The sequence below is a fragment of the Protopterus annectens genome, chromosome 1.part2 (assembly GCF_019279795.1).
Source record: "Protopterus annectens isolate FY-2018-M chromosome 1.part2, PAN1.0, whole genome shotgun sequence".
In the NCBI taxonomy this organism is placed as follows: Eukaryota; Metazoa; Chordata; order Ceratodontiformes; family Protopteridae; genus Protopterus; species Protopterus annectens.
In genome coordinates this window covers 1,217,578,118-1,217,602,715 of record NC_056727.1, presented here as the reverse complement: position 1 = coordinate 1,217,602,715, position 24,598 = coordinate 1,217,578,118, and the positions used below count along the sequence as shown (strand labels likewise).

The 24,598-nt window shown below is 45.6% G+C and overlaps 1 protein-coding gene and 2 non-coding genes across 3 annotated transcripts in view; all 3 read left to right on the top strand.

Annotated features, from left to right (window-relative positions):
* Positions 1–24,598, top strand: part of RPL13A (ribosomal protein L13a) — a 241,291-nt gene that overhangs the window by 80,010 nt on the left and 136,683 nt on the right. Inside the window, exons 4-6 of the mRNA XM_044060076.1 lie at positions 10,909–11,010; positions 14,323–14,408; positions 14,595–14,654. Of these exons, the coding sequence (XP_043916011.1) occupies positions 10,909–11,010; positions 14,323–14,408; positions 14,595–14,654 (248 nt within the window). The remainder of the gene's footprint in view (positions 1–10,908; positions 11,011–14,322; positions 14,409–14,594; positions 14,655–24,598) is intronic.
* Positions 14,450–14,529, top strand: LOC122792573. Its single transcript, XR_006363387.1, has one exon. It is a non-coding gene; the product is annotated as a small nucleolar RNA SNORD34 (small nucleolar RNA).
* Positions 23,580–23,654, top strand: LOC122792572. The gene has a single exon (XR_006363386.1). It is a non-coding gene; the product is annotated as a small nucleolar RNA Z195/SNORD33/SNORD32 family (small nucleolar RNA).

Here is a 24,598-nt window from a genome sequence, read left to right as displayed (position 1 = left end):
TGAGGAAGATCTGTCTAGCTCTTCCTTATCTTCAAAATCCACTAAGGGAAAATCCAAATCCTCTGATGCCCTTCCCCGGCACCGGCTGGTGTCTCGGAGCCATCTCTTAGGATATCAAAATCGGATAAGTCCACTGTCTCGTCGGCTCCACAAACCTCTGTGCCGACTGAGAGCAGTATTGTGATTACTGGGTCGGTTCCAAGTATTTCGTGGCCGACCACTGAGATTGTTTCTCGGAGCTTGTCTATGAATCTTCTACCAGCCTCCTTGATATTAATCTCCGATACCTCAGAGATCCTGCTCTCCTACAATCATCCAGGTCTTCCAGGAGTTTATCGGAAGAACATGTAGAGAGGGTAGTGCAGAGACTGAAGTCACCTGCTTTGGCTCAATTGCTGTTGGCTCCGACCCAGTCAGTTCCTGAGTTCATTCAACCCTCTGTGATCATTCCTCCTCTGAGCCATGCTGGTCTTTCGGAGCCGGAGTGTTTGGTACCACTGGTGGAACCTACGGCTCCAGCTCCCCATGGCTGTTTCAGAGTGGAGTTCTGCTCCGCTCTTGGCGCCATCCGTAGTGTCTAGGAAGAGAACATGCAAGCCGATACGGCAAGCGTATCTTTAGATCTGAAGTGGGAAACTTCATTTGATCATCAATCTGTGGGTATCTGATCTGACCTGGATCCGAGCCGGTAGCTTTCCAAGCTAGAGACCAGAGCTCCAAGCTCCTCCTTACCCATAATGCCCTGCCACCTCCTTCCCATCCCCAGATGTCGTTTGCCGCAGCTTTGTCAAACACTGGTTTCTCGCTCCTAGCTTTAGGCGATCTGCAAGTAGGAAAGTTTGTGTGTGTGAATAGTTAAGTCCTTAGTTTAAACCCCTTTACCATTCCTCTTTAAAACCTAGTACCCCCACCCCCTTTTTCCCCTTGGGTGTTTGTGTGAGGTGCGTGTGTTTTTTCTTTTGGATAATGGCAGAGGCCTCTTAAGGCCAATTTAACCAAGTGCACTGAGTGTGGTCATAATCTTTCCCCAGCGGATGGCTAGACTCAGTGCGTCCTCTGCCTGGGGGTATCGCACTTGTCTTTGGGCTACCAAATTTGTGCAGCTTTTAACCCCCGGGCCCTGAGGGGTAGGAGGAATAAGCTGATTCTGGCAGGTCTTCTACCCTCTGAGTCTGCTTCCTCCTCCTCTCCCTCAGTGGCTACAGCTGTGGCTGTTCAGCCTGTCCCCTCTCCCCTGGCTGGGCCTCAACCTCCCATTTCTTCTTCAGGGAGAGAGGGACTCTAGGGAGGAGAGAGGGAGAAAGAGAGAGGCATAGGAGCCACAAGCAGCGGGCCGACTCTACTCCCTCGGCCCCGCCTGCCAAGCTGCTCTCCTCACCTCAGAAGATTTCTGGGCTTTCCTCCCCTCTGCTCCATTCTCCCTCTCGCCAGAGGAGGCTGCCCGGCCATCTTCGAGGTTATTGCGGCGGCCCCCTCTGCCAGCTTCGGCGGCCTCTTCTATGTCGACCCGCAGTCTCTCCGCTGATGTGGACCGGATGATGCGTCGTTTTCTCCAAACCCAGATGCAGATGGGACTGCTGCTGCCCCCCCCCCCCCTCCAGGGGGGAGTTCAGCCACACTTTTTGCCCCGATAGCGCCTTCTCAGATCCATTATCTGGTTTCGGAGCCATCTGCGCCGATGGTTATAGTTACCTCGCCGGCCATGCCCTCGAGTTTTGTCTGATCCCCTTTCGGATCCAAGCTCTCGAGCCATGAGTCGTGCGTCGGGGGGGGGGGGGGCAGTGTGTCTTCAGCTCCGTTTCGGTCAGAACGCTTCGGCTCTGCTGATCCTCGTGCCGGATCAGAGGGTGTTGTTAACCACAGAGCCCAGAGAGATTGGTTCACCCTCTGCTTTCAACGTGGTGGAGAGGGTTCTCTCGAGAGGGTCGAGACCCCCTATTCTTTTTTTCTTCAGATCCAGCCCCCACTCCCTTGCAGCTGGTTTTGTCTTCCATCATCCTGTCCCAGGGACAGCCTGCATTGACACCCCAGCCCCTTCCACTGGTGGAACACTGCCTTGTTAGTGAGCTCTCCTCGGGCAGTCCCCCAGGTCACCCCCAATGACGTCTCTTTAGGAGACCTTATGGAAATGCTTCGCCCAAAAGGGGGTGGTCAGCCGGCTCAAAAGCCTACCTCGGACGAGTCTGTTTCTGGAGGCATTCGCAGGCCCGACTACCTCTTGGGTGTCCCCTCTGGCCCACCCCCTGGTTGATCTAATCACTACCAGGACGTGGAAGGAACCAGACACTAGAGCTGATCCCCAGGAGGCCAGACAGGATTCTCAGTCCCCCTGTGGATAGGACGGCTTGGAATAAGGGTTCCCCAGTAGATGCCATGGTGGTGGCGGCAGCCACCAAGAGGGAACTCGCTCAGGATATTTCCTCGATCCATCCCCTTGATAAGACTATGGATCGTATCGGGAAGAGGATGTTTGCTTCAGCTACCTTTTCTATAAGGGCGCCGAATTACTTGGCTCGTGTAATTAGACTTCAGCGGGATCTGGTGAAAGAATATGCTGAAGTCTCCCCTTGAGTCCATGTCTACGGAGGACAAACTGACCTTCTTGACTCGCATGGCCACTCTCAAATCTGTTTCGAACATGTCTATGCGGCTACTTTCCCATGACACTAAAGGAGCCGCTAGAGCCCGTGGGTTCGGTATCTCCTTAAGGCGTCATGCCTGGCTCCGGCTTTGTGACTGTGGAACCTTTCAAGGCGTCCTTCGCGAACACACCCTTTGGTTCTACTCTGTTTGGAAGACCGTCCGACACATTGGTTCAGAGCGAAAAAGATGGAAAGATGCTGTTTGCCGTCGGAGTCTGCTTCTCTGCTCCTCAATGGTCCTTTTCTAGGAACCAGAGGAGACAAAAGATGTGGTTCCGGAAGTCTCAGCTGTCCTGTTGTGCTCCGGACCTTTCGTCCTTCAGAGGCAAAGGGGGACAAGGTGGACACCGGCCCAGAGGCAGGGGGCCACAAAAAATTTTGGGTCACGGGAACCCTTTTCTGAGCGACCCACGCAGCAGACCTGAGGGATTGCCCGACTGCTTCTCTCTGGAGGCAGTCGGGTGGGGGGTTCGAAGCACTTGGCCCGATGGGAGTCCATAACATCATATTACTGGGTGCTTCGAATAATATCCAGTGGTTACTCTCTCCCTTTCATAAATCTGCCACCTCAGTCGAGGCGCCTCCCTGATGTACCACCCAGTCAGAGGGAGGCTGCAGCTTTAGAGGTAAAAAAGCTGCTAGAAAGAGCCATCTAGCACGTCTCCCCAGGACAATCCGGATCAGGCAATTACTCCAGGTTCTAGTTGGTGTCAAAAAAGACGGGTGACTTAAGGCCGATCCTCTACCTTTCAACAGTGAAGCTCTTCATTGCCAAGGGAAAATTCCAGATGGTCACGCTTCAATCCATTCTGCCCCTGCTGCAGGAGAAGGACTGGATGTGCTCAATAGACCTCACATTCTCGTGGACAGGTGTTCCAGGAGGTTTCTCCCCTTTAGGCTAGGGGCCGGTCATTACCAGTTCAGGGTCCTACCCTTCAGTCTCACCACAGCCCCCAGGGTGTTCACCAAAGTCATGGCAGTTGTAGCGGCCCACCTGAGGCTTCAGGGAATACAGGTTTTTCCTTACCTAGACTGGCTCCTGACCGCCCCTACCAGGCATCTACTCTGCTTAGCCAGGGATTGTTTCCTACTTCTAGCGTCCCATTTGGGGATCACCATAAACTTGAAGTCATCCTCCAACCAGTTCAAGTCTTGGAGTTTATAGGGGCCAGAATAGACCCACTTCAGACAAAGGCCTTCTTGACCTCAGACAGACTTAGCAGTTTGACTTTGCAGTTTGACTTTACACGTTTTAGCCCTTCTCCAGTCACCTGCCCTGTCAGCGGAGTTGGTCCTGAGAGCTCTAGGGTCCATGTCGGCTGCAGTAAACCTCGTGCCCTTAACCCGCTTGCACATGAGGATTCTCCAGTGGACGTTACAGGTTCAGTGGTCCATCCTTCACCATCCGTTGGACTTGCCGATTCCTCAAGTGTGCAGAAATTCTCTTGTGGTGGCTCTACACCCGAGAGCTTTGGGAAGGGCGACTGTTATGTAGCAACCCCAAGCCACTGTGACCACTGACGCTTCCCGCCTTGGGTGGGGGGGGCATTACGAGGGCAGAATTGTTTAAGGTATGTGGACTAAGACCATTCTGCATATCAATGTTCTGGAGATGGAGAGCGGTGCTTCTAGCGTTGCAAGCCCTTCATGCCTTTCTCCCTCCAGGGACTATTGCGATTCAGTCAGACAAACATGTCTGTGGTCTGGTACATAAAGGGGGGGGGGGCAGGTCTTACCCTCTTTGTCGAGAAGCCATGAGAGTTTGGGATTGGGCGATATCCACCAACAGTTTTCTGATTGCAACGCATATTCTGGGTCGGTCCAACATCCTAGCGGACAAACTGAGTTAAACCATCCTCTCTCCTTACGAGTGGTCTCTGAATCCCTTAGTAGCGAAACAGATATTCCGCAAGTGGGGTCAGCCTTGCTGTGATCTCTTTGCATCTCATTCCAGCACGAAGTGCAGTGAGTTTTTCGCTCTAATTCCCCCTCCAGGGGAGAGCCCCAGAGACGCTCTAGTTCATGCTTGGCTACCCGGTCTTCTGTATGCTTATCCTCTTCCACTGATAAAATTTCTTACAGAAAGCTCGCCGTTTGGGGAACAAGACTATCCTCATAGCCTCATTCTGGCCTCGTCAAACCTGGTTCCTGTGCCTGCGGTCTCATCTTATAGCTCCTCTCTGGATCTTGGATCCCATCCCGGATCCAGTATCTTATCCTTCGGGATTGAAGCCCCCAAACCTGGTCGATCTCAGTCTCTCAATGTGGTTGATCCAGTTCCATTAGTTGCTAGGACTCCCGGTATCTCGTCTGCGGTTAGATCTGTCCTGGTAGCGGCGCATAAGCAGTCTACCAGGAAGGATTACAGTAGTAAATGGAAGCGGTTTTCTATTTGGGTGTCTCGTAGGAAATTGGACCCTTTCACGGCTCCCATCCCAGCAGTGCTTGGTTTTCTATCGCATATTTTTCAGCAAGGGGCCAGTGCACATACTGTAAAGGTTCAAATGGCTGCCATCTCGCATTTTCACATTGGAGATCATCTCAGTCCCCTCGCTTCAATCAAAATTTGTAAGGCCTTTCTGAAAGGTATGTTTCTCTTGAGACCCCCTGTTGGGAACCCCATCCCGCCTTGGGATCTAACCTTGGTCCTTCAAACTCTAACTGGACCTCCTTTTGAACCTGCAGCCTCTGTTGACTTGAAATTCTTGTTCAACTGCCTTTTTGGTAGCTATCTCAGCTAAGAGTGTCGGAGCTTCAAGCTCTGTATTAAAGCCCCGTATCCGATTTTCCATAAGGACAGGGGGTGTCTCTGCACTAACCCATCTTTCCTACCTAAAGTGGCCTCCGAACATCAATCAGTCCATTAATCTCCCAGCTTTCTTCCCTAACTATCAAAACAAAGGGGAGTGCGAACTTTGCTAGATGTTCATAGGCAGTTACGGTTTTATTTACACAGAACATTGGCCTTCCGCAAGTGCTATTTGTCTCTCCTGCTAAACCCTTCTTGGGTGAGCCTGTATCAAAGGTGACTCTGGCCAGAGTTTTATATATGAACAAAATGTAATTCGAAAACCATCTGGCCTGCCAGAACCTACTGGGGTTCACGCTCTCCGTTCTATGGCTACATCAGCTACATTCTGGTCAGGAATTCCCTTGGATGACGTTTGTTCTGCAGCTACTTGGGCATCCTCTCATACCTTTATCTCTCACTATAAAGTGGATTTAGTGTCTAGAGGAAGGGTGGCTTTTGGCTTTGCAGTGCTCGGGAATATCCTTCCTTGAGGACCTCCCAAGTTTTTTGGTAGCTGGGGACTCTGTCCCACAGGTTGATGATCCAATGAAGTTTCTTACTTCAGATAAGTTATATACTCACCATAATGTTCCATCTAAGTAGGTAACTTCACTTGTCAGCAACCGACCCTCCCTCCTTCACCCCTAACCTGGTTCGTTGGTTTCCTGATCACTAGGATGGTTTATCCAGGTCATTTGTTAATCCTTAGGTTAGGATTCTCCAGGTTGTTGCTTTGTCATGGTGAGATTATGTAGATGGGAAAACGCAATCTGGGGATTGGAATGAGGTGGCAGGGCATTGAGTAAGGGGAAGAGCTTGGAGCTCAGATCTCCAGCTTGGAAAGCTGCCGGCTGGGATCCAGGTCGGATCAGATACCCACAGGTTGCTGACAAATGAAGTTACCTACTCAGATGGAACGTTATGGTGAGTACATAACTTCTTTTTCAGCGGCATGTATCCTCATATCACTGAACTGCCTTACTCGCTTCATGGGACTTGTGAGATCGCCTTAAAAGAGTTGAAATTCTCTACAGGGTACATTTACTGAGAGAGTCCCTGACAAGGTTTCTGCCCAGTTGTCCACCTTGAACTCCATTGTCAGCTCTTTCATGCGGCTTATTTCGCATGCAGCCAATGGAGTGAGTCGAGCAGTTGGTTCAGGAATTTCCGAGGCATCATTCCTGGATGCGTTTGTGTAACTTTGCGAAACCGTTAGTCTACCTATACCAATGCCCCCTTCGGATCCTCCTTGTTTGGATCCAAGGTGAAGGACACACACTCACCCTGGTGCAAGCAAGAAGGAAAAACACTGCCGTGGAGGGTACATTTTACTGTCCCCTATAGACCATACCCTAAGGGTCAGAGGGGCGGAAAAATGTGGTTCAAGAAGTCACAGAGGTTTTTCCATGATGCACAGGGCGACTCAGAGGCAGAAGAAAAGGAAATGGTAGACGTTGCCCTAGAGGCAGGGGTGGTCTGCAAAACCAGGGAGGTCGCGATTCCTTTTGGGGCCGGCCTTACCAGCGCTTCTGATGTGGGGTCCGACTGCTTCTCTGGGGGCGGTCGGGGGTCACATTTCTTTGTACCCAGAAGCCTGGCTGGGTATCACTCAAGACCAGTGGGTACAAAGGATTATTACCAGAGGTTGTCATACCCTTTTCTCTTCCACCTGTTCCCAAGAAGGTCCTGGATGTTCCACCCAGTCACAAGGATCAGGCAACTGTGGAGGTAAAGTTGCTGTCAAAAAGTCATCCAACCCGTCCCAGCAGACCAAGTAGGATCTGGAACTTCAGGTTCTTTTTAGTGCCAAAACATACAGGGGACTGGAGGCCTACTCTGGACCTCAGCAGATTCAGTAAAGGACAAGTTCTGGATGGTGACACTGCAGTCTATACTCCCATTATTAGGGAAAGACAATTGGATGTGCTCAGTAGATCTCAAGACTCCTATTACCACATAAAAATGGACAGGGAGTCATCTATGCTTCCGTCTGGGAGCCAGTCATTACCAGTTTCGTGCTCTGCCCTTTGGTCTTACCACAGCCCCCAGGGTGTTCAAATGTATGGCAATAGTGACGTCTCACCTGAGACGTCAATTCTATGTTTCCATATCTGGACGACTGGCTCTTGACCGCCCCCACCAGGCATCTACTTCAGACCAGGGACGCTACTCTTCAGCTTTGTGCCCAGCTGGGAATTTCTAAATTGGGAAAAATCTGCCTTATTGCCCTCTCAATCTGTGAATTTTTTTTTTTTTAAATATATAGGCGCAGAGATGGACACAGACATATTGGCTCGTCTTCCTGCCGAAAGGGCAGAGAATTTGGTTCTTCAAATTCTGCGTCTTCCCTTATGAAAGGTCAAAGCCAAGATTATTCTGCAACTTCTAGAGACCATGGCTTCCATTTAACTAGTGCCACTAGCCAGGTTACACATGAGTTTTTTTTCAGCACCTCCCATTATTTCATCACATTCTGTTGACAGAATCTTGCAAGAAGGGCCTCCTTTGGTGGACACTACCCAATCAGTTAACTACGAGCACTTCATTTGTCCCTCACCAATCCGTTGCTACTGTGGCCACAGATGCCTCACGGGGGGGGGGGGCATTATCTTAGGACTGTCCAAGGCACGTGGCAACATCACGAGGCTCGCCTGTATCAACGTTCTAGAGATGAGGGCCTCTGGGGACTATTGCAAAACCGACATGTCTGTAGTATGGTATATCAACAAACTGGGAGGAACCAGTTCTTACCCACTCTTGAGCAGCCATACGAGTTGGGAAATGGGCAATAGCTTCCCAGCGTTTTCTGGTGGTAACGCACATTCCAGACACAACCACAGTGATAGCTGACCAGATCAGCAGGGCAATCCTTAGGCCTCACGAGTGGTCTCTGAAACAGAACAGATTTTCCGCAGATGCGGACAGCCTTGCTGCAACCTCTGCCAGTCCAATGCCCAATGCAGCAGCTACTTCTCCCCCACCCCCCACCCCCCGCCTTCCGGGGGTGTCACCGAGAGACGCACTTGTTCACAATTGGCCCTTGGGTCTCCTGTATGCTTTTCTCCCTTTCCTCTCATTCCCAAGATTATTCAGAAAGCGAAACGGCTGGGAAGCAAACTTATCCTCATTGCTCCTTACTGGTCTCGTCCGGTTTGGTTCCCCTTCCTCAGGCCTCTTCTGGACGATCCTTGGATCCTGTACCCAGCTCCAGGCCTGTTGACTCGCATGTCAGGTTTGCTCCATCCCTCATTACATACCCTCAATTTGACAGCGTGGCTGCTCCAGTTCCATCCCTAGTCAGGCTTCATGACTTGACACTGTGACTCGTATCCTTGCGTCTTCTCATAAACCTCCTACTAGGAGACTATATTCCAGCAAATGGAGAAGATTCTCTATCTGGGCAGAGAAACTGAGTGTTGATACTCACACTGCCTCCATTCCAGTGTTTTTGGAATTCCTGTCTTGAGCTTTTTCACCAGGGATCTGCGGCTGCCACTATATCAGAGTTCAATTGGCAGCGATTTCAAACTTTCATTTAGGTTATAAAGATTCAAATCTGATGTCACATAACATAAACTATGAAAAAAAACCTTCCTTAAAGGTGCTACTTTAAGACCCCCCTATCAAGAACCTGTTGCGTCATGGGATTTAAATTTTGTGTTGTCCAAATTGATTTCTCTGCCCTTTGAGCCTTCCCATTTATCATCTTTGAAATTCCTGTCTTGGAAGACATTTTCTGGTAGCTATCATGTCGGCCAGACGGGTGTCAGAGTTGCAAGCATTATCTGTTAAAACCCCCCGTATCTGATCTTTCAGAGGGACAGGGTGTCCCTTCGTACTAATCCCTCATTTGTCCCCAAGGTCTGTTCCCATGCCACTTTGAATCAATCCATAGAGCTTCCGGTGTTCTTTCCAAATCATTCAAATGCAGCTGAGTACAGGTTTCATCAGCTGGATGTCCATAGACAATTACGTTTTTATTTGCACCGGACTAAGTAAATCAGATCAATTATTTCCTTCTCTGAATCCAGGTAAGGTTTACCAATTTCCAGATACACACTCAGATTAGGTGTCTAGCTGTATAGCTTCAGTTTACAATTCTGAGGGTAGACCTGCAGCCTTTCAAGCCAGGGTCCCACTTGATTGTGCAGCAGCTACGTGGGCTACCCCTCGCATTTTTATTACTCATTACAAATTGGATTTAACCTACAGGGGTAGAGCTTAATTTGGTTCCACTGTACTCTAGTATTTTTCCTTGAGCCACCCAAGAATAAGGCACTAGGGACGCTGTCCCATATGTAAGAATGAAGGTGAGATAGGACTACAGAACATAAAGAAGTTATGTACTCACCATAACGTTCCATATTCGTAGTCCATCTCGCCCTTCATTTTTACGAACCCACCTGCCTACCCCTATCCTGGAAGTACCCGGAGACAGAAAAATATCCTTTTTATGGTGACCTTTTAGTACTGGCTTCTTTAGTATAGTTGTCTTTCCTAGTTAGTAACAAACGAGATCTGGGGATTGTACTGGTGCACCATGGGATACCTACCACGAGCAAACTAGAAGACTTCCGGCTTGTAAATAGGCCTAGCTCCGATCCCGTATGTAATGAAGGGCGAGATGGACTACAAACATGGAACGTTATGGTAAGTAAATAACTCCCCCCCCCCCCCCCCCCAATAGTGGTGTGTTTTGTGATTTTGAATGGGGCATTGGATTAAAGTTGGAGTGTGTTTTTGATCGTTAAGGCTATTAGTTGCAGTTTATCTTCAGGCGGGAGTATTCTCGGCCCTTTTACTTCATTACTCATTTTATTACCTGTAGGTTATGTTTGGTCCCCTTTCCTGTAAATTGATTTGCTTACGGGTGCTTGATTTCACAGTTAATGCTTCTGCATAAAGATAATCCATTAATTTTAAACTTTCCTTTAGATCTCTGCTGCATGTGCTAGTTCAGATGTGATGGGGTGTGCAAGTTTCTGTTACAAAGTTTTATATTCAGATATGGTAACTTATCCCTCCTGATTGTAGAATCATTACGCTTGTGATGTCTTGGGAGTATGCAGCATTATTAAAATGCTGCTGGTTCTGTAGCGTCTCTTCTCTTCTGCAATATGCTGGTGTTCTGTGACTTGGAGCTGACCTGTGAGCAGCAGCTCAGTTATTTGTATAGGTGGTGGTCCCCTTCTCTGATGTAATTAAGCATGTGACTTGAAGTTTGGGCCCTTTTCAACTGTTGGTACACTGAACTCCCTCCACGCGTGCCTTTATTTTTTATGGGTTTCCCTGAATGGTACGAGACCAAAGTGTATTTCAACCTCCTCTTACATGTACTGTTGTATTTTTGGACCATCTGCTTAATGTCTCGAGTCTACAATGTGAAGATGCATAAAGATGGTGTTTTATGGTGAATAATGAAGGCTTTTATGAATTAAGTAATTTTATATCTTGAGTTTCTTCTTGCTCTTTCAGTAAAGTACCTTGCTTTTCTCCGCAAGAGAATGAACACAAACCCTTCCAGGGGGCCCTATCATTTCAGAGCTCCAAGCAGAATTTTTTGGAGAACTGTGAGAGGTAAGTTTTATAAGGCAGACATTTTTAGGTAACTGTCTGAAGGTGTTGTCCTTGCTGATCTCTTAACTGTTAAATGGAATGTGTAGTTTTAAAACATGTCTACGCTGTGTGCCTTTTGCTTTGTTAGATTTTCTTAACATGTGTTTTATGGGTGAGTACGAGTGTGTTCTGTGCACAATTAGTATGTAGCACTGGAAGTGACACTGGGTGCTTATTGTAGTTTTGCTGTGTAGGGTGCAGATGGTATCCTTGCGGTGAAAGTAGTACCCTGCTAGTTTCTTGTATGTTTATACATACAAGAGGTCAGTACGTTGGGCTCAAAGTAGTGTGACAAGGGCTGAAGGGCACTGGATGTGGATCATGTTTTAAGGAAGAGAATGGGTAGACTGAAGTTTTAAAATGGTGTTCACTAGTGTTTACAAACCTGTCCTATTTGACCAATGTCATCTGGCAGACTAGAATGCACTGACTTAGGACCTATAGTGTGGTTCTAAGACTGCTTTGGTGCTCTTGGGTCCTTGTAGATACATTTTTTTGTGCACCACATAGTGGTGTGCAAGCTACAGAGGCTTGTGCATTGGTCCCTTCCAGTCACAATTTTTCCCACTTTGTGAATAATTCCAAGAGCTTACTGGCGCACTCGCACCATTTCAGCGTACGGTATACTGATGGCCCCTTTCATTAAATTAAGTGCCCTTAAAATCTCCTTTTATCAAGGTTGCATTTAGATTTCTTCAGGGAAAAGGAACACATGCTGGTTGTTCCTCCATGCTAAGCCTGACATACTTGTTCTTAATGAGCTTCTGGACCAAATCAAATGTGGTATGCTTTTGTTTGCAAGTATTTTCTCCAGTACTGTTTTTAAACTGGGTTTTGTACAGTCTTGATTTTGGCCTGTAAAAGAATGTTACTGCTTAAGTCTTCAAAGGGGGAGCTATTGTTTAAGGCCAAAATATTCAAACTTCAATGAAATGGTTGTATAGTTTCTTAGGGTAGGGAGACTACATTCTGTTGCATTGAACTTGTGGCATCTGTATGAAAAGTTGTCATTGTTCCACCCTGTTTAAAGGATAGCAGACAACCTAAGAGCTGCCTACTAATGTTGACTGACCGATCTGTTCCCTTTGATCTGTTCTACCATTCACTACACTTGAGTTGTAGTGAAGATATTGCATTGCTCTTGCATGTGTACTACTACTTTGTCATTTAGCCTAGTTTGTCGATTTGGTATGTGATGCATTTGGCTGCACTTGTCTTAATCCTTCAGTGTTACTTTTTTTTAACTTCTTAAACAGTTAATATGTCCTTTTGAGTAAAATTTTATTGCAGCATGTCTTGTGTCATTGTTTACTCTAATCTGCATGTTTAAATTGTACCCAAGGTTGTCTTTGTTTTTAGTCCACCTGACACGGTAGGCTTTAGGGCAATATTCTGTCACACTTGTACTTCCATTGTGCACCACTGTGTGTGGTGCCTCCAGTGCCATGTGGTGTTTTTCTCCCAGTCATGTCATACTGTGTGTGCCAATGTTTTAAATGAAAAGCTTGATATGTTTATCTGACCTCGCTGAGTTCAATGAACTTTGACCTCAGTGATGCCAGTGTAGGGAGAGCTTTGGGATGTGTCTCTAGATTTTGCTGGATTCACTCCAGTACATACGCAGTGCCCCGTCCATCAAAGCTTATGGGCGTACCCCACACTTTCTGTAGTGGCACCACAGGAGTACAGAAATTGTTGACGTATCCTTAAGAGGTTTACATAACTTTATTTAGAGGCTTCCCCCATCTTGATGTGATTAGGTGGAAGGTGCATGACATTTGTGATGGAATACTTCAGATAGGAAGGAGAAAAGGACAAGGCGACTGGTGGTAGCAGCATCTTTCCAGATGTCTGGTGAAGTTGAGCAGAGCCTTATGAAAGGTACAGAGATTAAAGGAAGTATGGGGTGGTTTCGGTTTAGTAGTACAGCAGACATCCTGGAGTAAATTGTCTCCCATCTATAGATATATGCACAGGGATGTACTTTGTTTTATGTGGATGGGGAGTTTGTTCCACAACAGCAGTATCCTCTGCAAAGTATACCTGTTCCCCCAAACTTTGTTTTTTCAGAAGAGATTTAAATCCCTAAAAAAAAATATTTCTGATGCCTTTTGACTGACTTATGTGCAGTATATTCTCCAGTAATGGGTCTGAGGATGTATGTTGGCCAGAGGACATCTTAGTCTGTAGGATACAAATTATAGTGACAGGGCCACCTCCTACCAATACATGTATACTAAAAACATGCAGACCTCTTGATATCCTATCATAGTTTTTCTCTGTCCCTGAGGTGCCACTATAGGGATAGATTTGTGGGTATGGTACAGAGGTTGAATGTGTCCCAGTGGTGGCTGAGGAATTTGAGGGTAGGAGGGGAGTGAAGCAGGCTACACCCCCACACTTGCAGGAGTCTGTGGTTGCTCAGTAAACCTTGAAGGACCTTCGCCTGCAAAGTATTGGTGGACAGTTTTTTTTAAGGACAAGGGCAACTTCACACCAACAAACTTGTCTGTAAGGCACAGGTGCTCCCCCCCCCCCCCCTTTCGAGTGAGAGAGATACCTTAGAAATTAATCTTCCTGTACTATGAGAAATTGCTGACTTGATGTAAAACCCAGGGTTAGAGTGTACTTGCAGCTTGTAGATTAAATTCTTTACTCTGAATTGTTAGATTCTTGGAAGGTATTTGTATATTGTTCATTGTACAAATTTGATGTCAACATTAAGGTGTGTGAAGTTTTTTTCCTGTTTTTAATTTGGATTTTAAACCCGTCTGCTGCCTTGCTGTAGGTGATAAACTGCTGTGAGGGCAGAAGTTGCATTCAGGAAAGGCCATTGTCCATGTGGCAGTGGATGTTGCTTTTTGCCACCATAGGCACCTCAGCAGCCTAATGATAGGGGACCCTTGTGTGTGTGTGCCATCTAACACCCATGTGCATTATGACTGCTATTAGCAGCTTGTGTGTACCATTTCTCCATTGTTGGCCCAAGCCATTGGTTGTTGCGAGCCTCCACTTGGCATGGTAGCAATCAGACTGAGCATTAGTTCTTTCTGGGATTGAGTGGCTCTCCTATTTACCATACTTAAGTGTTTTATGGGGCTGGCTTAGTCAGAAGTACGTTTTGTAGCATCTGTTGGCAAGAGCGACCTACTTCCAAAGGTCCCTTTTAAGGCTTTCTGCTGGTTTGTTTTTCTATTTACAGGAGTTTACAAAGTTTGATCACTGAAGTCAGTGTTTGGGTTATGAACCTTCTGACTTTTCTTTTCTTCACAGGTATGCTACCACACAAGACTAAAAGAGGGCAGGCCGCTTTAGATAGACTCAAAGTGTATGATGGTATTCCTCCCCCATATGATAAGGCAAGTTTCTAAAGGAGAGTACTTACAGCATTGGGACCGCATTTTGTCTGTGATGATTTATTCTACCTACATTGTTTGATTCATTTTTCAAAATGAGAAACCTTTTTTGTCTGAGACATTTTTGTTTATAATTATCTAGTACTGCTGCTTATTTCCAAATTTTAATTGATGTGTTTTTCCTGGCAGAGAAAACGTATGGTGGTTCCAGCAGCTTTAAAGATTGTACGCCTGAAGCCTTCACGTAAGGTATGTAGTAGTGCCCCCCCCCCCCCCCAAATTGTGTAATCTAGAAATATTTTTTTAGTGCATTGTTCTGAAAGCTAAAAAAGTGAAGTTTGATTCTCCTATCAAAACATCTGTTTACTGCTAGCTGTAATCCCTTCCCTACTGTGGTCTTTGAGCCTGTTTTTACTCAGTCTGTCTTATCCACACTGTGGCTTGAGCCAACTGGAGGAAGTTGTCCAAACAGTTGTGGAGAATGTGTTCTTTATTGCACTGCTTCATGTGCTGCTAAAGTGGAGAGTTCACCTACTGGCTTGATATCACTTCACTCCTCTAGACTATGGTAGATCAATATTGGCCCCCTAATGACCATATTTCTGGTGCAGGTTGAGTCTATTAGTCCAACTCGCAGCTGACATGGGAGCTCTGGTCACCTTGAAGGGCCCACTGCTTCCTCCTGTGACCCATGGATTTTTTTCCAGTTGTAGTGCAAGTTTGGTAGTATCAAGCCCATGTTTGATATCCTTGCTGCTTTCCAGCATGCCCATGCCTTTGTTTAGTAGTGAAATGTTGCAAATGAGATTCCTCCTCCTCACCCCACCCCCAAGAGGGCCCAGGCCTGTGAATGAACCCACCAGGTTGTCTGACATGGTTGGGCTATGGAGTTGATTAACACAACCTCCCAGCTGCTGTCAAGACCTCTTAACTTCTGAGGGTATAGACTTGTGTAGTTTCTATGTAGCCTTTTATCCTTTCTAACCATTAGTCTGTCAGCACCAATGTTCTCTGTATTGGATTGCTGACTGTACTTCAGACATTTCATTGCAGGCTGTTCCTTTAAGTGCTTTTTCTTGTATGTCAGTGAAGTGGCACAGAGGTTGACAGGTGTCTCGCCCCCACCCCTTTAATAAAAGAAAAATGCACTTGTGTGTGCAGTTCAAATCTGCCATGAGGTTGCTTTCCTCAATGAAGTATGGCTCCAGTATGGTTATTGGCGTTTTTGTATTAATCCAAACACTTTCGCCTTACTAGTTTCAGACGACTTCAGAATAAAAAAAGTGCAAAAATACATATTATATATCCATTTCCCCACCCCTTTCTTAATTGGTTCAATTCAGACCCACCCAGTTGTTAAAACACAGCGCAACATAAAAGGTATATTGCATCCATTTAATACTCTGTTACAAACTCGCAAAACGTACTAAATGTTGCACATCATAAAATTCATAAATATGCTGCTTTCAATTTCAAATAACTTAATGACCACCGGTCTAATTCCAGGCTTTTCATCAGAATAAAGTTTAATTTGCCATTTTAGCTCTTAAATTCTAAAAATTCGTCCCTTGGCCCCACCCCTAGGTCAACGTGATTTATGGCACAAAATTTAAAGGCATGTGTTGGGTTCTCCCTAATATGCCTGTATAGGACATTCTTTTCATTGTGATTAATTTCATAAGTATGCTCGTAGATCCTAGTCATAAATGCTCTTGGTTTTCGCCACATGACTTGCCACATACCTGACATATTGCAACATATGCAACTGCTTTGGAATAACATATTTTTTAGGAGGTTTAATAATGCCAAAGTTCACAATAATAATTTTCTTTGTGAACTACATGTTAACATTGGGCGCATCTTCCACATTTTAAAACCTCCTCCATCAACCCTTACACCACAGCTACTCTCCAACATCCCCTTGAAAGAAACCTCTTTTTTTGTATACAGTGGCTGTTTTTTCTCCTAACAAGGAAAGGAACTCTGGGTCTGTACTGAAAATTCTCCAATATTTCTTGACAGTGTTACAGATATCATAATAGTAAATACTGTGTGGTAATATCCGTGCCCTACCATAACTCTTGTTTCCTTGTCCAAGTGTTTATAACATGGCAGTGGTGTTGTCCAAAAACACATGATACACCCCTTCATTCCTTTGTCTGTACCTTATTCATATTGACCACCATCTCCTTCGGGTACCCCCTTCTGATTAACATGCCTTCAGAATCTCATTCTTGGAGAAAATCATCCAGTACAAAAAACATTCTGGCCAATCTTACAAAATTGGCCTTTGACCAAGGTTCTCTTTATCTGTAGGGTGCCAATTGTTGTAGTGCAGCAAGGAATTAGAATACGTAGGCTTCCTATAAAGATGTGATGTAAAAACTTTATCCTTTATAATGGTAACTTCCAAATAGTAAAGCACGTCTGTCTCCATACAACATGGTTAATCTCAAAATGTGTTTCATTAATATATTGAAAGAATTAATTCAGCCTATCCTCGGTCTTTCCAAAATAGCACCACATCATCTTAAAATCAGCTATAGAGCACCCAACAGCCTTTTAAAAGTTGAATTAAAGACAAAAAGGTCCTCCCACTGGGCTAGCACTGTTAGCCAAGACAGGAGCACAACATGCACCCGTTGCTACCCCTTGCCTCTGCTTAAATAAATGCCCCTCAAAGCTCTGAGTTCTCTAGCACAAGTTCAAGGCACGCCCTCAAAGTAAAGACAGTGTTACAGTCCATGTCTGACTTAGTAGTCACAAATCCAGTCAATCCCCTGTTCATGTGGGATGACTGAAAAATCACAAATGTCTATAGTTGCTGTTAGGTTATAGATGGATAACTATAGAAATTTGTGATTTGTTTTATGAACAGATGTGCTACAGTATTTGGATGTCACCATTAAAGGATTAGAACAACAAAGTTGGCACCCTACACATTAAGAGAGCTTTAGTCAAAGGCCAGTTTGTAAGATTGGCCAGAATGTTTTTTGTACTGGAGGATTTTTTCCAGGAATGTGAGATTCTGGAAGGTATGTTAATTTGAAGGGGGTACCCAAAGGCGATGGTCAATGAGTGAAGTACAGACTAAAAGGAATGAAGGGGTGTATCATGTGGTGTTGGACAACACCACTGCCATGTTACAACCACTTGGACAAGGGAACAGAGAGCGTTATGGTAGGGCATTGATATTACTATATAGTACTGACTATTATGACATTTGTAACACTCAAGAAATACTGGAGAATTTTCAGTACAGTCCCAGAGTTACTTTCCTTGTTATGATAAACAGCCATTGTATACAAAAGAGGTTTCTTTCAAGGGGATGTTGGAAGAGTAGCCGTGGTGGAAGGGTTGATGGATGTTTTAAATGTGGAAGATGTGCCCAATGTCAACATGTAGCTCACAAAGTTAAAATTATTGTGAACTTTGGCATTAAACCTCAAAAATATTTATTCCAAAGGAGTTGCATATGTTGCAGTATGTCAGGCATATGGGGAAAACTAAGAGCATTTATGACTAGGATCTATGAGCATATTTATGAAATTAAACATCACAATGAAAAGAATGCCCTATATAGACACATTAGGGAGAACCCAACACGTCTTTAAATTTTATGCCATAGATCACGTTGACCTAGGGGTGGTTTAAGTGATGAATTTTTAGAATTTAAAGAGCTAAAATGCAAATTAAGCTTAATTCTGATGAAAAGCCTGGACTTAATGATGGGCTGTCTTCAAGTTCTTACTTGAAATTGAAATCCGTGTATGTTTTATGAATTTTATGACATTTGCAATATTTTAGTATGTTTTGCGAGTCTGTAACAGAGTATTAAATATAATATGCCTTTTATGTTGTGCTGTGTTTTAACAACTGGGTGGGTCTGAATTGAACTAATGAAAGAGGTGGAGAAATGGGTATATAGTATGATCTGAAGTAGTTACTTCATTTGATCTGCAACCTGTGGTAGTCTGATCCGACCTAGATCCGAACCGGCAGCTTTCCAAGCTCCAAGATCTGAGCTCCTAGCTCCTCCCCCCTACCCATAATCCCTTACTACCAACCGCATTTACCTCGGATCGTTTTTTGCCGTGGCTAAACACAGTTGCTTCATAGTGAAGAGCTTCTGGCCTGGTGAGTGTTCTATTTATAGACTTTTTTTTTTGGTTAAAATTGTGTGTGTGTGTGTTAAAAATCAAACCCTTTAAAACCCCTTTAAAAAAAAAAAAAAAACTAATCTTTCCTTTGACTTTCTTGCCCGACTGTCCCTCTCTGGAGGCAGTCGGGGGGGGGGCGACTATCGGAGCACCTGTCAAACTGGGAGTCCATTACAAAGGATCGATGGGTGCTCTGGATTATATCCAGAGGTTACACTATACCGTTCACACACCCCCCCCCCCCAAAACCCAAACGTCTCCCCGATGTTCCACCCCATCAGAGGGAGTCCGCAGCTCTGGAAATTTCAGAGTTGCTAAGAAAGAGCCATCCAGCCTGTCCCCCCAGATCAGTCCGGGTTGGGTTATTACTCCAGGTTCTTCTTGGTGCCAAAGAAAACGGGGGAAATCAGACCCATCCTAGACCTCTCGTCCCTGAACCTGTTCATACCCAAGGAAAGGTTCCGGATGGTCACCCTTCAATCTATTCTCCCCCTTTTGCGGGAGAACGACTGGATGTGCTCGTTAGACCTCAAAGATGCGTACTACCATATACTAATGGACAGACTATCTATGAGGTTCCTCCGCTTCCGGCTAGGAGCTAGTCATTATCAGTTCAGGGTTCTTCCATTTGGCCTAACCTCAGTCCCCAGAGTGTTTACCAAAGTCATGGCAGTGGTTGCAGCCCACCTGAGACTCTAGGGCATTCAGGTGTTCCCTTACCTAGACAACTGGCTCCTCACCTCCCCCAACAGGCATCTACTGGTTGTGGCGAGAGATTACGCCCTCTCTCAGTCCCGTCATTTGGGCATTTCAGTGAATCTAAAGAAATCCTGCCTGTGCCCCACTCAAGCCCTAGAATTCATAGGGGCCAGGTTGGATACTTGGATCTCCAAAGTGGTTCTTAATCGGTCAGGCTGAACAATTTGTATCTCCAAGTCTTAGACATTCTTCGGAGCCCCGCTCCTCCAGCAGAAGTAGTCCTGAGGGCGCTAGGGTCTGTCAGCAGCGATCGGCCTTTCTCTCCATGCCCGTCTGCGAATGCGGGTGTTACAGTGGACTCTCCAGGTCCAATGGTCACTATCGGTCCATCCCTTAGACATGCCGATTCCCCTGAGCAGGGCATGTAGGGACTCCCTTCTTTGGTGGTTACAGGCTCAGGAACTCAAAGAAGGGAGACCTTTTGTGATCCCCCCCCAGTCAGCCACGTTGACCACAGACGCTTCTTACGCGGGCAAGTCTGTCCAAGGCACGTGGACTCCTCTAGAGACTGCATTGCATATCAACGTCCTAGAGATGAGGGTAGTGCTTTTGGTGTTGCATTGCATATCAACGTCCTAGAGATGAGGGTAGTGCTTTTGGTGTTGCAAGCTCTTCATCACCTTCTTCCTCTGGGGACTATTGCAGTCCAGACGGACAACATGTCCGTTGTCTGGTGTATCAACAAACAGGGGGGGACCAGATCTTACCCCCTGTGTCGAAGCCATGAGAGTGTGGGAATGGGCGATTTCCACCAACCGCTTTCTGATAGCAACGCACATTCCGGGACGGTCCAACATATTAGAGGACAAGTTAAGTCTGGTATTTCTCAGCCCTTACGAGTGGTCTCTGAATCCATCTGTCGCGAAGCAGATATTCCTCAAGTGGGGTCAACCTCGCTGCGACCTTTTCGCTTCTCCCCTAAACACAAAATGCAGCGATTACTTCGCAATAGTTCCCCCCCAGAGGGGAATCCCCCAGGGACACTCTGGTTCATGCTTGGCCGCCCGGTCTCCTTTATGCGTATCCTCCTCTTCCTCTGATGAAATTCATCCAGAAAGCCTGTCGGTTGGAGAGCAGAGTGATTCTCATAGCCCCATTCTGGCCTCGACAAATCTGGTTCCCTTTTCTGCAGTCTGTGTGGCTCCCCCATGGATCCTGGACCCCACACCAGACCTAATCTCGCATCAGACGAGATGCCACACTCTGAACCTGGTCAACCTCAGGCTCACGGCCTGGTTGATCCAGTTCCGTTAATGGCTAGGACTCCCGGTATCTCGTCCCCTGTTAAGGCCATTCTGGTAGCAGCTCATAAGCCATCCACCAGAAAGCTCTACAACAGTAAATGGAAACGCTTTTCCATCTGGGCAAAGGATAAGGAATTGGATCCCTTTACGGTTCCTATTCCCACTATCCTGGACTTCCTGTCCCTTCTTTTTAGACAAGGAGCTAGTGCGTCCACCGTTAAGGTCCAGCTAGCAGCCATCTCTCATTTTCACGTGGGGGATGGCGTAGATTCTTTGGCGTCAGCAAAAATATGCAAGACCTTCTTAAAAGGCGTTTCTCTTAAAGCCCCCTATTAAGCCGGCAGTGCCTCCATGGGATCTTACCTTGGTCTTACAAGCGTTAACAAGACCACCTTTCGAGCCGGCGGCCTCAGTGCCATTAAAATTCTTGTCTTGGAAAATGGCCTTTTTGGTCGCTATTACTTCAGCCAAACGAGTCTCAGAATTGCAAGCTTTGTGCATTAAGCATCCATACCTTATTTTTCACAAAGATAGAGTGGCCCTCAGGACTAATCCTTCCTTTCTGCCTAAGGTAGCCACAGAGACTAACATTAATCGGTCAATTAACCTTCCTGTTTTCTTCCCGAATTTCCAAAACAAAGGTGAATACACATTGCACAAATTGGATGTACACAGGCAACTACGTTTTTACTTGCATAGAACTAAAGATTTTCGCAAGTCAGACCAGTTGTTTGTTTCTTATGCCAAGTCAGCCATGGGCAAACCAATTTCTAAGGTGACAGTGGCAAATTGGATCTCTCAGTGTATTAGGCAGAGATACACTTCATCTGGGAAGCCAGCTCCGGTTGGCATGCGGGCGCATTCTACTAGATCTGTGGCTACCTCGACGGCTTTTTGGTCTAGAGTTCCGGTAGACTATATTTGTTCAGCAGCTACCTGGTCCTCTTCCCATACGTTCATTTCTCATTGCAAACTGGACATGATCTCCAGAAGTAGGGCTTCCTTTGGCTCCGCGGTGCTTAGGAATATCCTTCCGTAGGGACCACCCAGGGTCTTTAGGTAAGCTGGGGACTCTTGTCCCACAGGTTGCAGATCAAATGAAGTAACTACTTCAGATAAAGAAGTTATGTACTCACCATAACGTTCCATCTGAGTAGATACTTCATTTGTCTGCAACTGCCCACCCCCCCCCCCCCCCACCATCCCCCGAACCTTGGTAAGGTATTGTTCCTTTGGGGATTTTTTTTTCTCCGTCTTTAGCCTATAGGGTAAAATAACCGATCTGAGGTAATGTGGTTGGTAGTAAGGGATTATGGGTAGGGGGAGGAGCTAGGAGCTCGGATTTTGGAGCTTGGAAAGCTGCTGGTTCGGATCCAAGGTTGGATCAGACTACCACAGGTTGCAGACAAATGAAGTATCTACTCAGATGCAACGTTATGGTGAGTACATAACTTCTTTTTTTTTGCACTTCTGAAGAAGTCTGAAACCAGTAAGACGGAAGCATTTGGATTAAACTGCAAATATGCCAAGTACCTGGTGTGACCGGCTTGTTTTTTCACTTCTTGTTTGAGTTTGTGTGGTTTTATTTCCCAGTATGGTTATACCAGAAACCAGCCCATACCCACATGGCTCGCTGGAGGAATTCCCTTGCCTGCATGGCATGTCTTAAAAGAAAATCTGTAAGTGTTCATTATGATCGTTGTTACAGTAGTCATGGCTGTGTAGGGTATATCCTGCACAGGATAAACAGCCTGCCAACTTACAAAGCTTAAAGGCCATGTTCCACGTGCTCATGCAGTTATTCAGCTCGAGCTGAAGACAAGTAGTCTGCTGCAAAGCTCTTTGGAAGTTTCCTTTTTGACCTTTTTCAGTAATTTTGTGGTGTTGTGCTATGTTTTTGTAGAATTCTCAGCTGTCGAGCTCTTAAGTTTTATTTGCTGCTTGAGAATACATTGTGGTATGTTTCTTCTGTAGAAGAATTTGTAACCTAATTGCGTAAACCACAGAGGCCTCTTAAATGTAACTAAAGCCATGCATACCCCTTGCAACGTCAGAAATGCCCAACTCTGGTAGCACCTCTCAGCCCATAAGGAAAATCTCCACAGAGTCCGTTATTGCATGACTCCATGGTGAGAGACTATTGCACCTTTTACAAGGCTGAGTGAAGAAAGGATCACTGTTGGGTGCCAGGATCTGCCACATCATTCATGCATTAGACCCCATGCGTCACAGGTACAGACGTGACACTGTCATAATACCCATGGGAATAAACTACTTGAGACAGTCTTCTCTGGATAATGTGAAGAGTGATGGAGGTCTTGGAGTGTGACCAAGCCAGGAACAAACTTGGCCTTTATCAGCAGCATTTTACTATCTCAAAAAACGATGTTGCATTAAGAGCAGATTAACTTCAGTTGGCTTAGTTTCTGATGTCATTCAAGGGAGATCTAGTAAGTCAGGTCTGTCTTTTTTTTTTTTTCTCTCTTGTGAAGGCAGTTGTCACACTGTCCTCTGTCAGCTGTTCCTTTCTCTTTCCCTCCTACCCACGCCTCAAGGAAGGTTGCTGGACCACTTTTCCTGTCTGTTTCTTATGAGCAAAACATGTTAAATTTTTTCAGTGTAGGAAAGTGCCTTTTTGCAGTGGGTCAGCAAAAAGATTTCAGTCTGGATCCATGTTTGCACACACTGCTACAGAAACTAAGATGTGCATAATGTTAGTCTTGTAGAGCTAAGCAATCTTAAAGGTAAAGGCAGCCTGTCCTATTGCATCATAATTGGGAATCTGCTTCATAAGTCGTATAAAATGAGTCAGCAGTTCAAGTACACAAGTTAATACTTGAGATTCAATGGTGGTGTTCCCAAGGGGTGTTTTTATTGCTATGATCTGTTGCGTGTAGATGTGATTTTTAGTGCTTTATCCCTGATGGTGCCTTTTGTGAAAGTATACGGGTATTAATGTGATCTAGGCTCAATAGTGGGTGTTTTTTTTTTTTTTTTAGGTGGTACTGGTTTAGGTCAGTGATGTGGTTTGTTTTTTCGAGTCTCTTGACCATGAGACATTAACATGCACTACCGTCTGAGACCTACCAGAACTGCAATGTCTTGTAACTGCATTGTTTGGTCCATCCTGTAGAAGGAGGTAGTATGTGTGCTTGCACATTGTTTCATCCTATCCCTGTCAGTGCTGTTGAGTGGAGTGAGTGATGAACCTGAAAGTCTGAGCTAGTTGTATACTGAACTGTTTGTATTTATTTGTTGTGTATTTTGGAGCCAAAAGTTCATTGTTCCATATGGTGTCAGTGTTTGACTTTTAAGTATTGTAATTTTTGTAATTTTTTGTTTGTACAAAATTACAGCAGTCTGGCAAGCCAGAATGTTTAGGCATTGTCCAAAGTTGTCTCTAAAGCGTCTAATGTAGTACAGTGGCTCAGTAGTGAAGATTGCTGCTTTAGCAGTCTAGGGTTCAGCCCTGATTTCCAGTCATTGCCTGAATGAAGTTTTCATGTTTTACTTGTGTTTGAAGGAGTTTTCTGATGGACTGCTTTCTGCAGCAGCAGGTTAGTGTTGTACTACTTGCTCCAGGTCACTTAACTCAGAACTATAATTTTGCGTTTTGAGCACTTTCTTTGCGGTCACTGTAGTTTTCACCTGACAGTTGTGCACTCCTTTGTGTTGATTGCATGGACGTTTCCCTGAACTGTGCAGTCACTGTTTTGGCTAGTGAATGTGTGGAAATGATGTCTGCTCTGCTTGGGTATATCTAGTGTGTGACCAAAAACCTGCAAAACTTGTATTAACATAAAGGGACAAATCAGTGTTTTAAAAAAAAAATTAGGGTCCAAATTAAGCTCACAGAAGTCACGCCCATTTAAAGACAGCACTTTCATTCCCACCCTCAGTGTCATTTTTACTTTAAATAACCTGTAAATCCACAGGTCTAGTCTTTGAGCTCCCAGAATAAACTAATCTTTGGATTTGTTAGTCTCCAACTTGCATTTGATTAGGGAACTATGCCCCTAGCTCCTGGCTC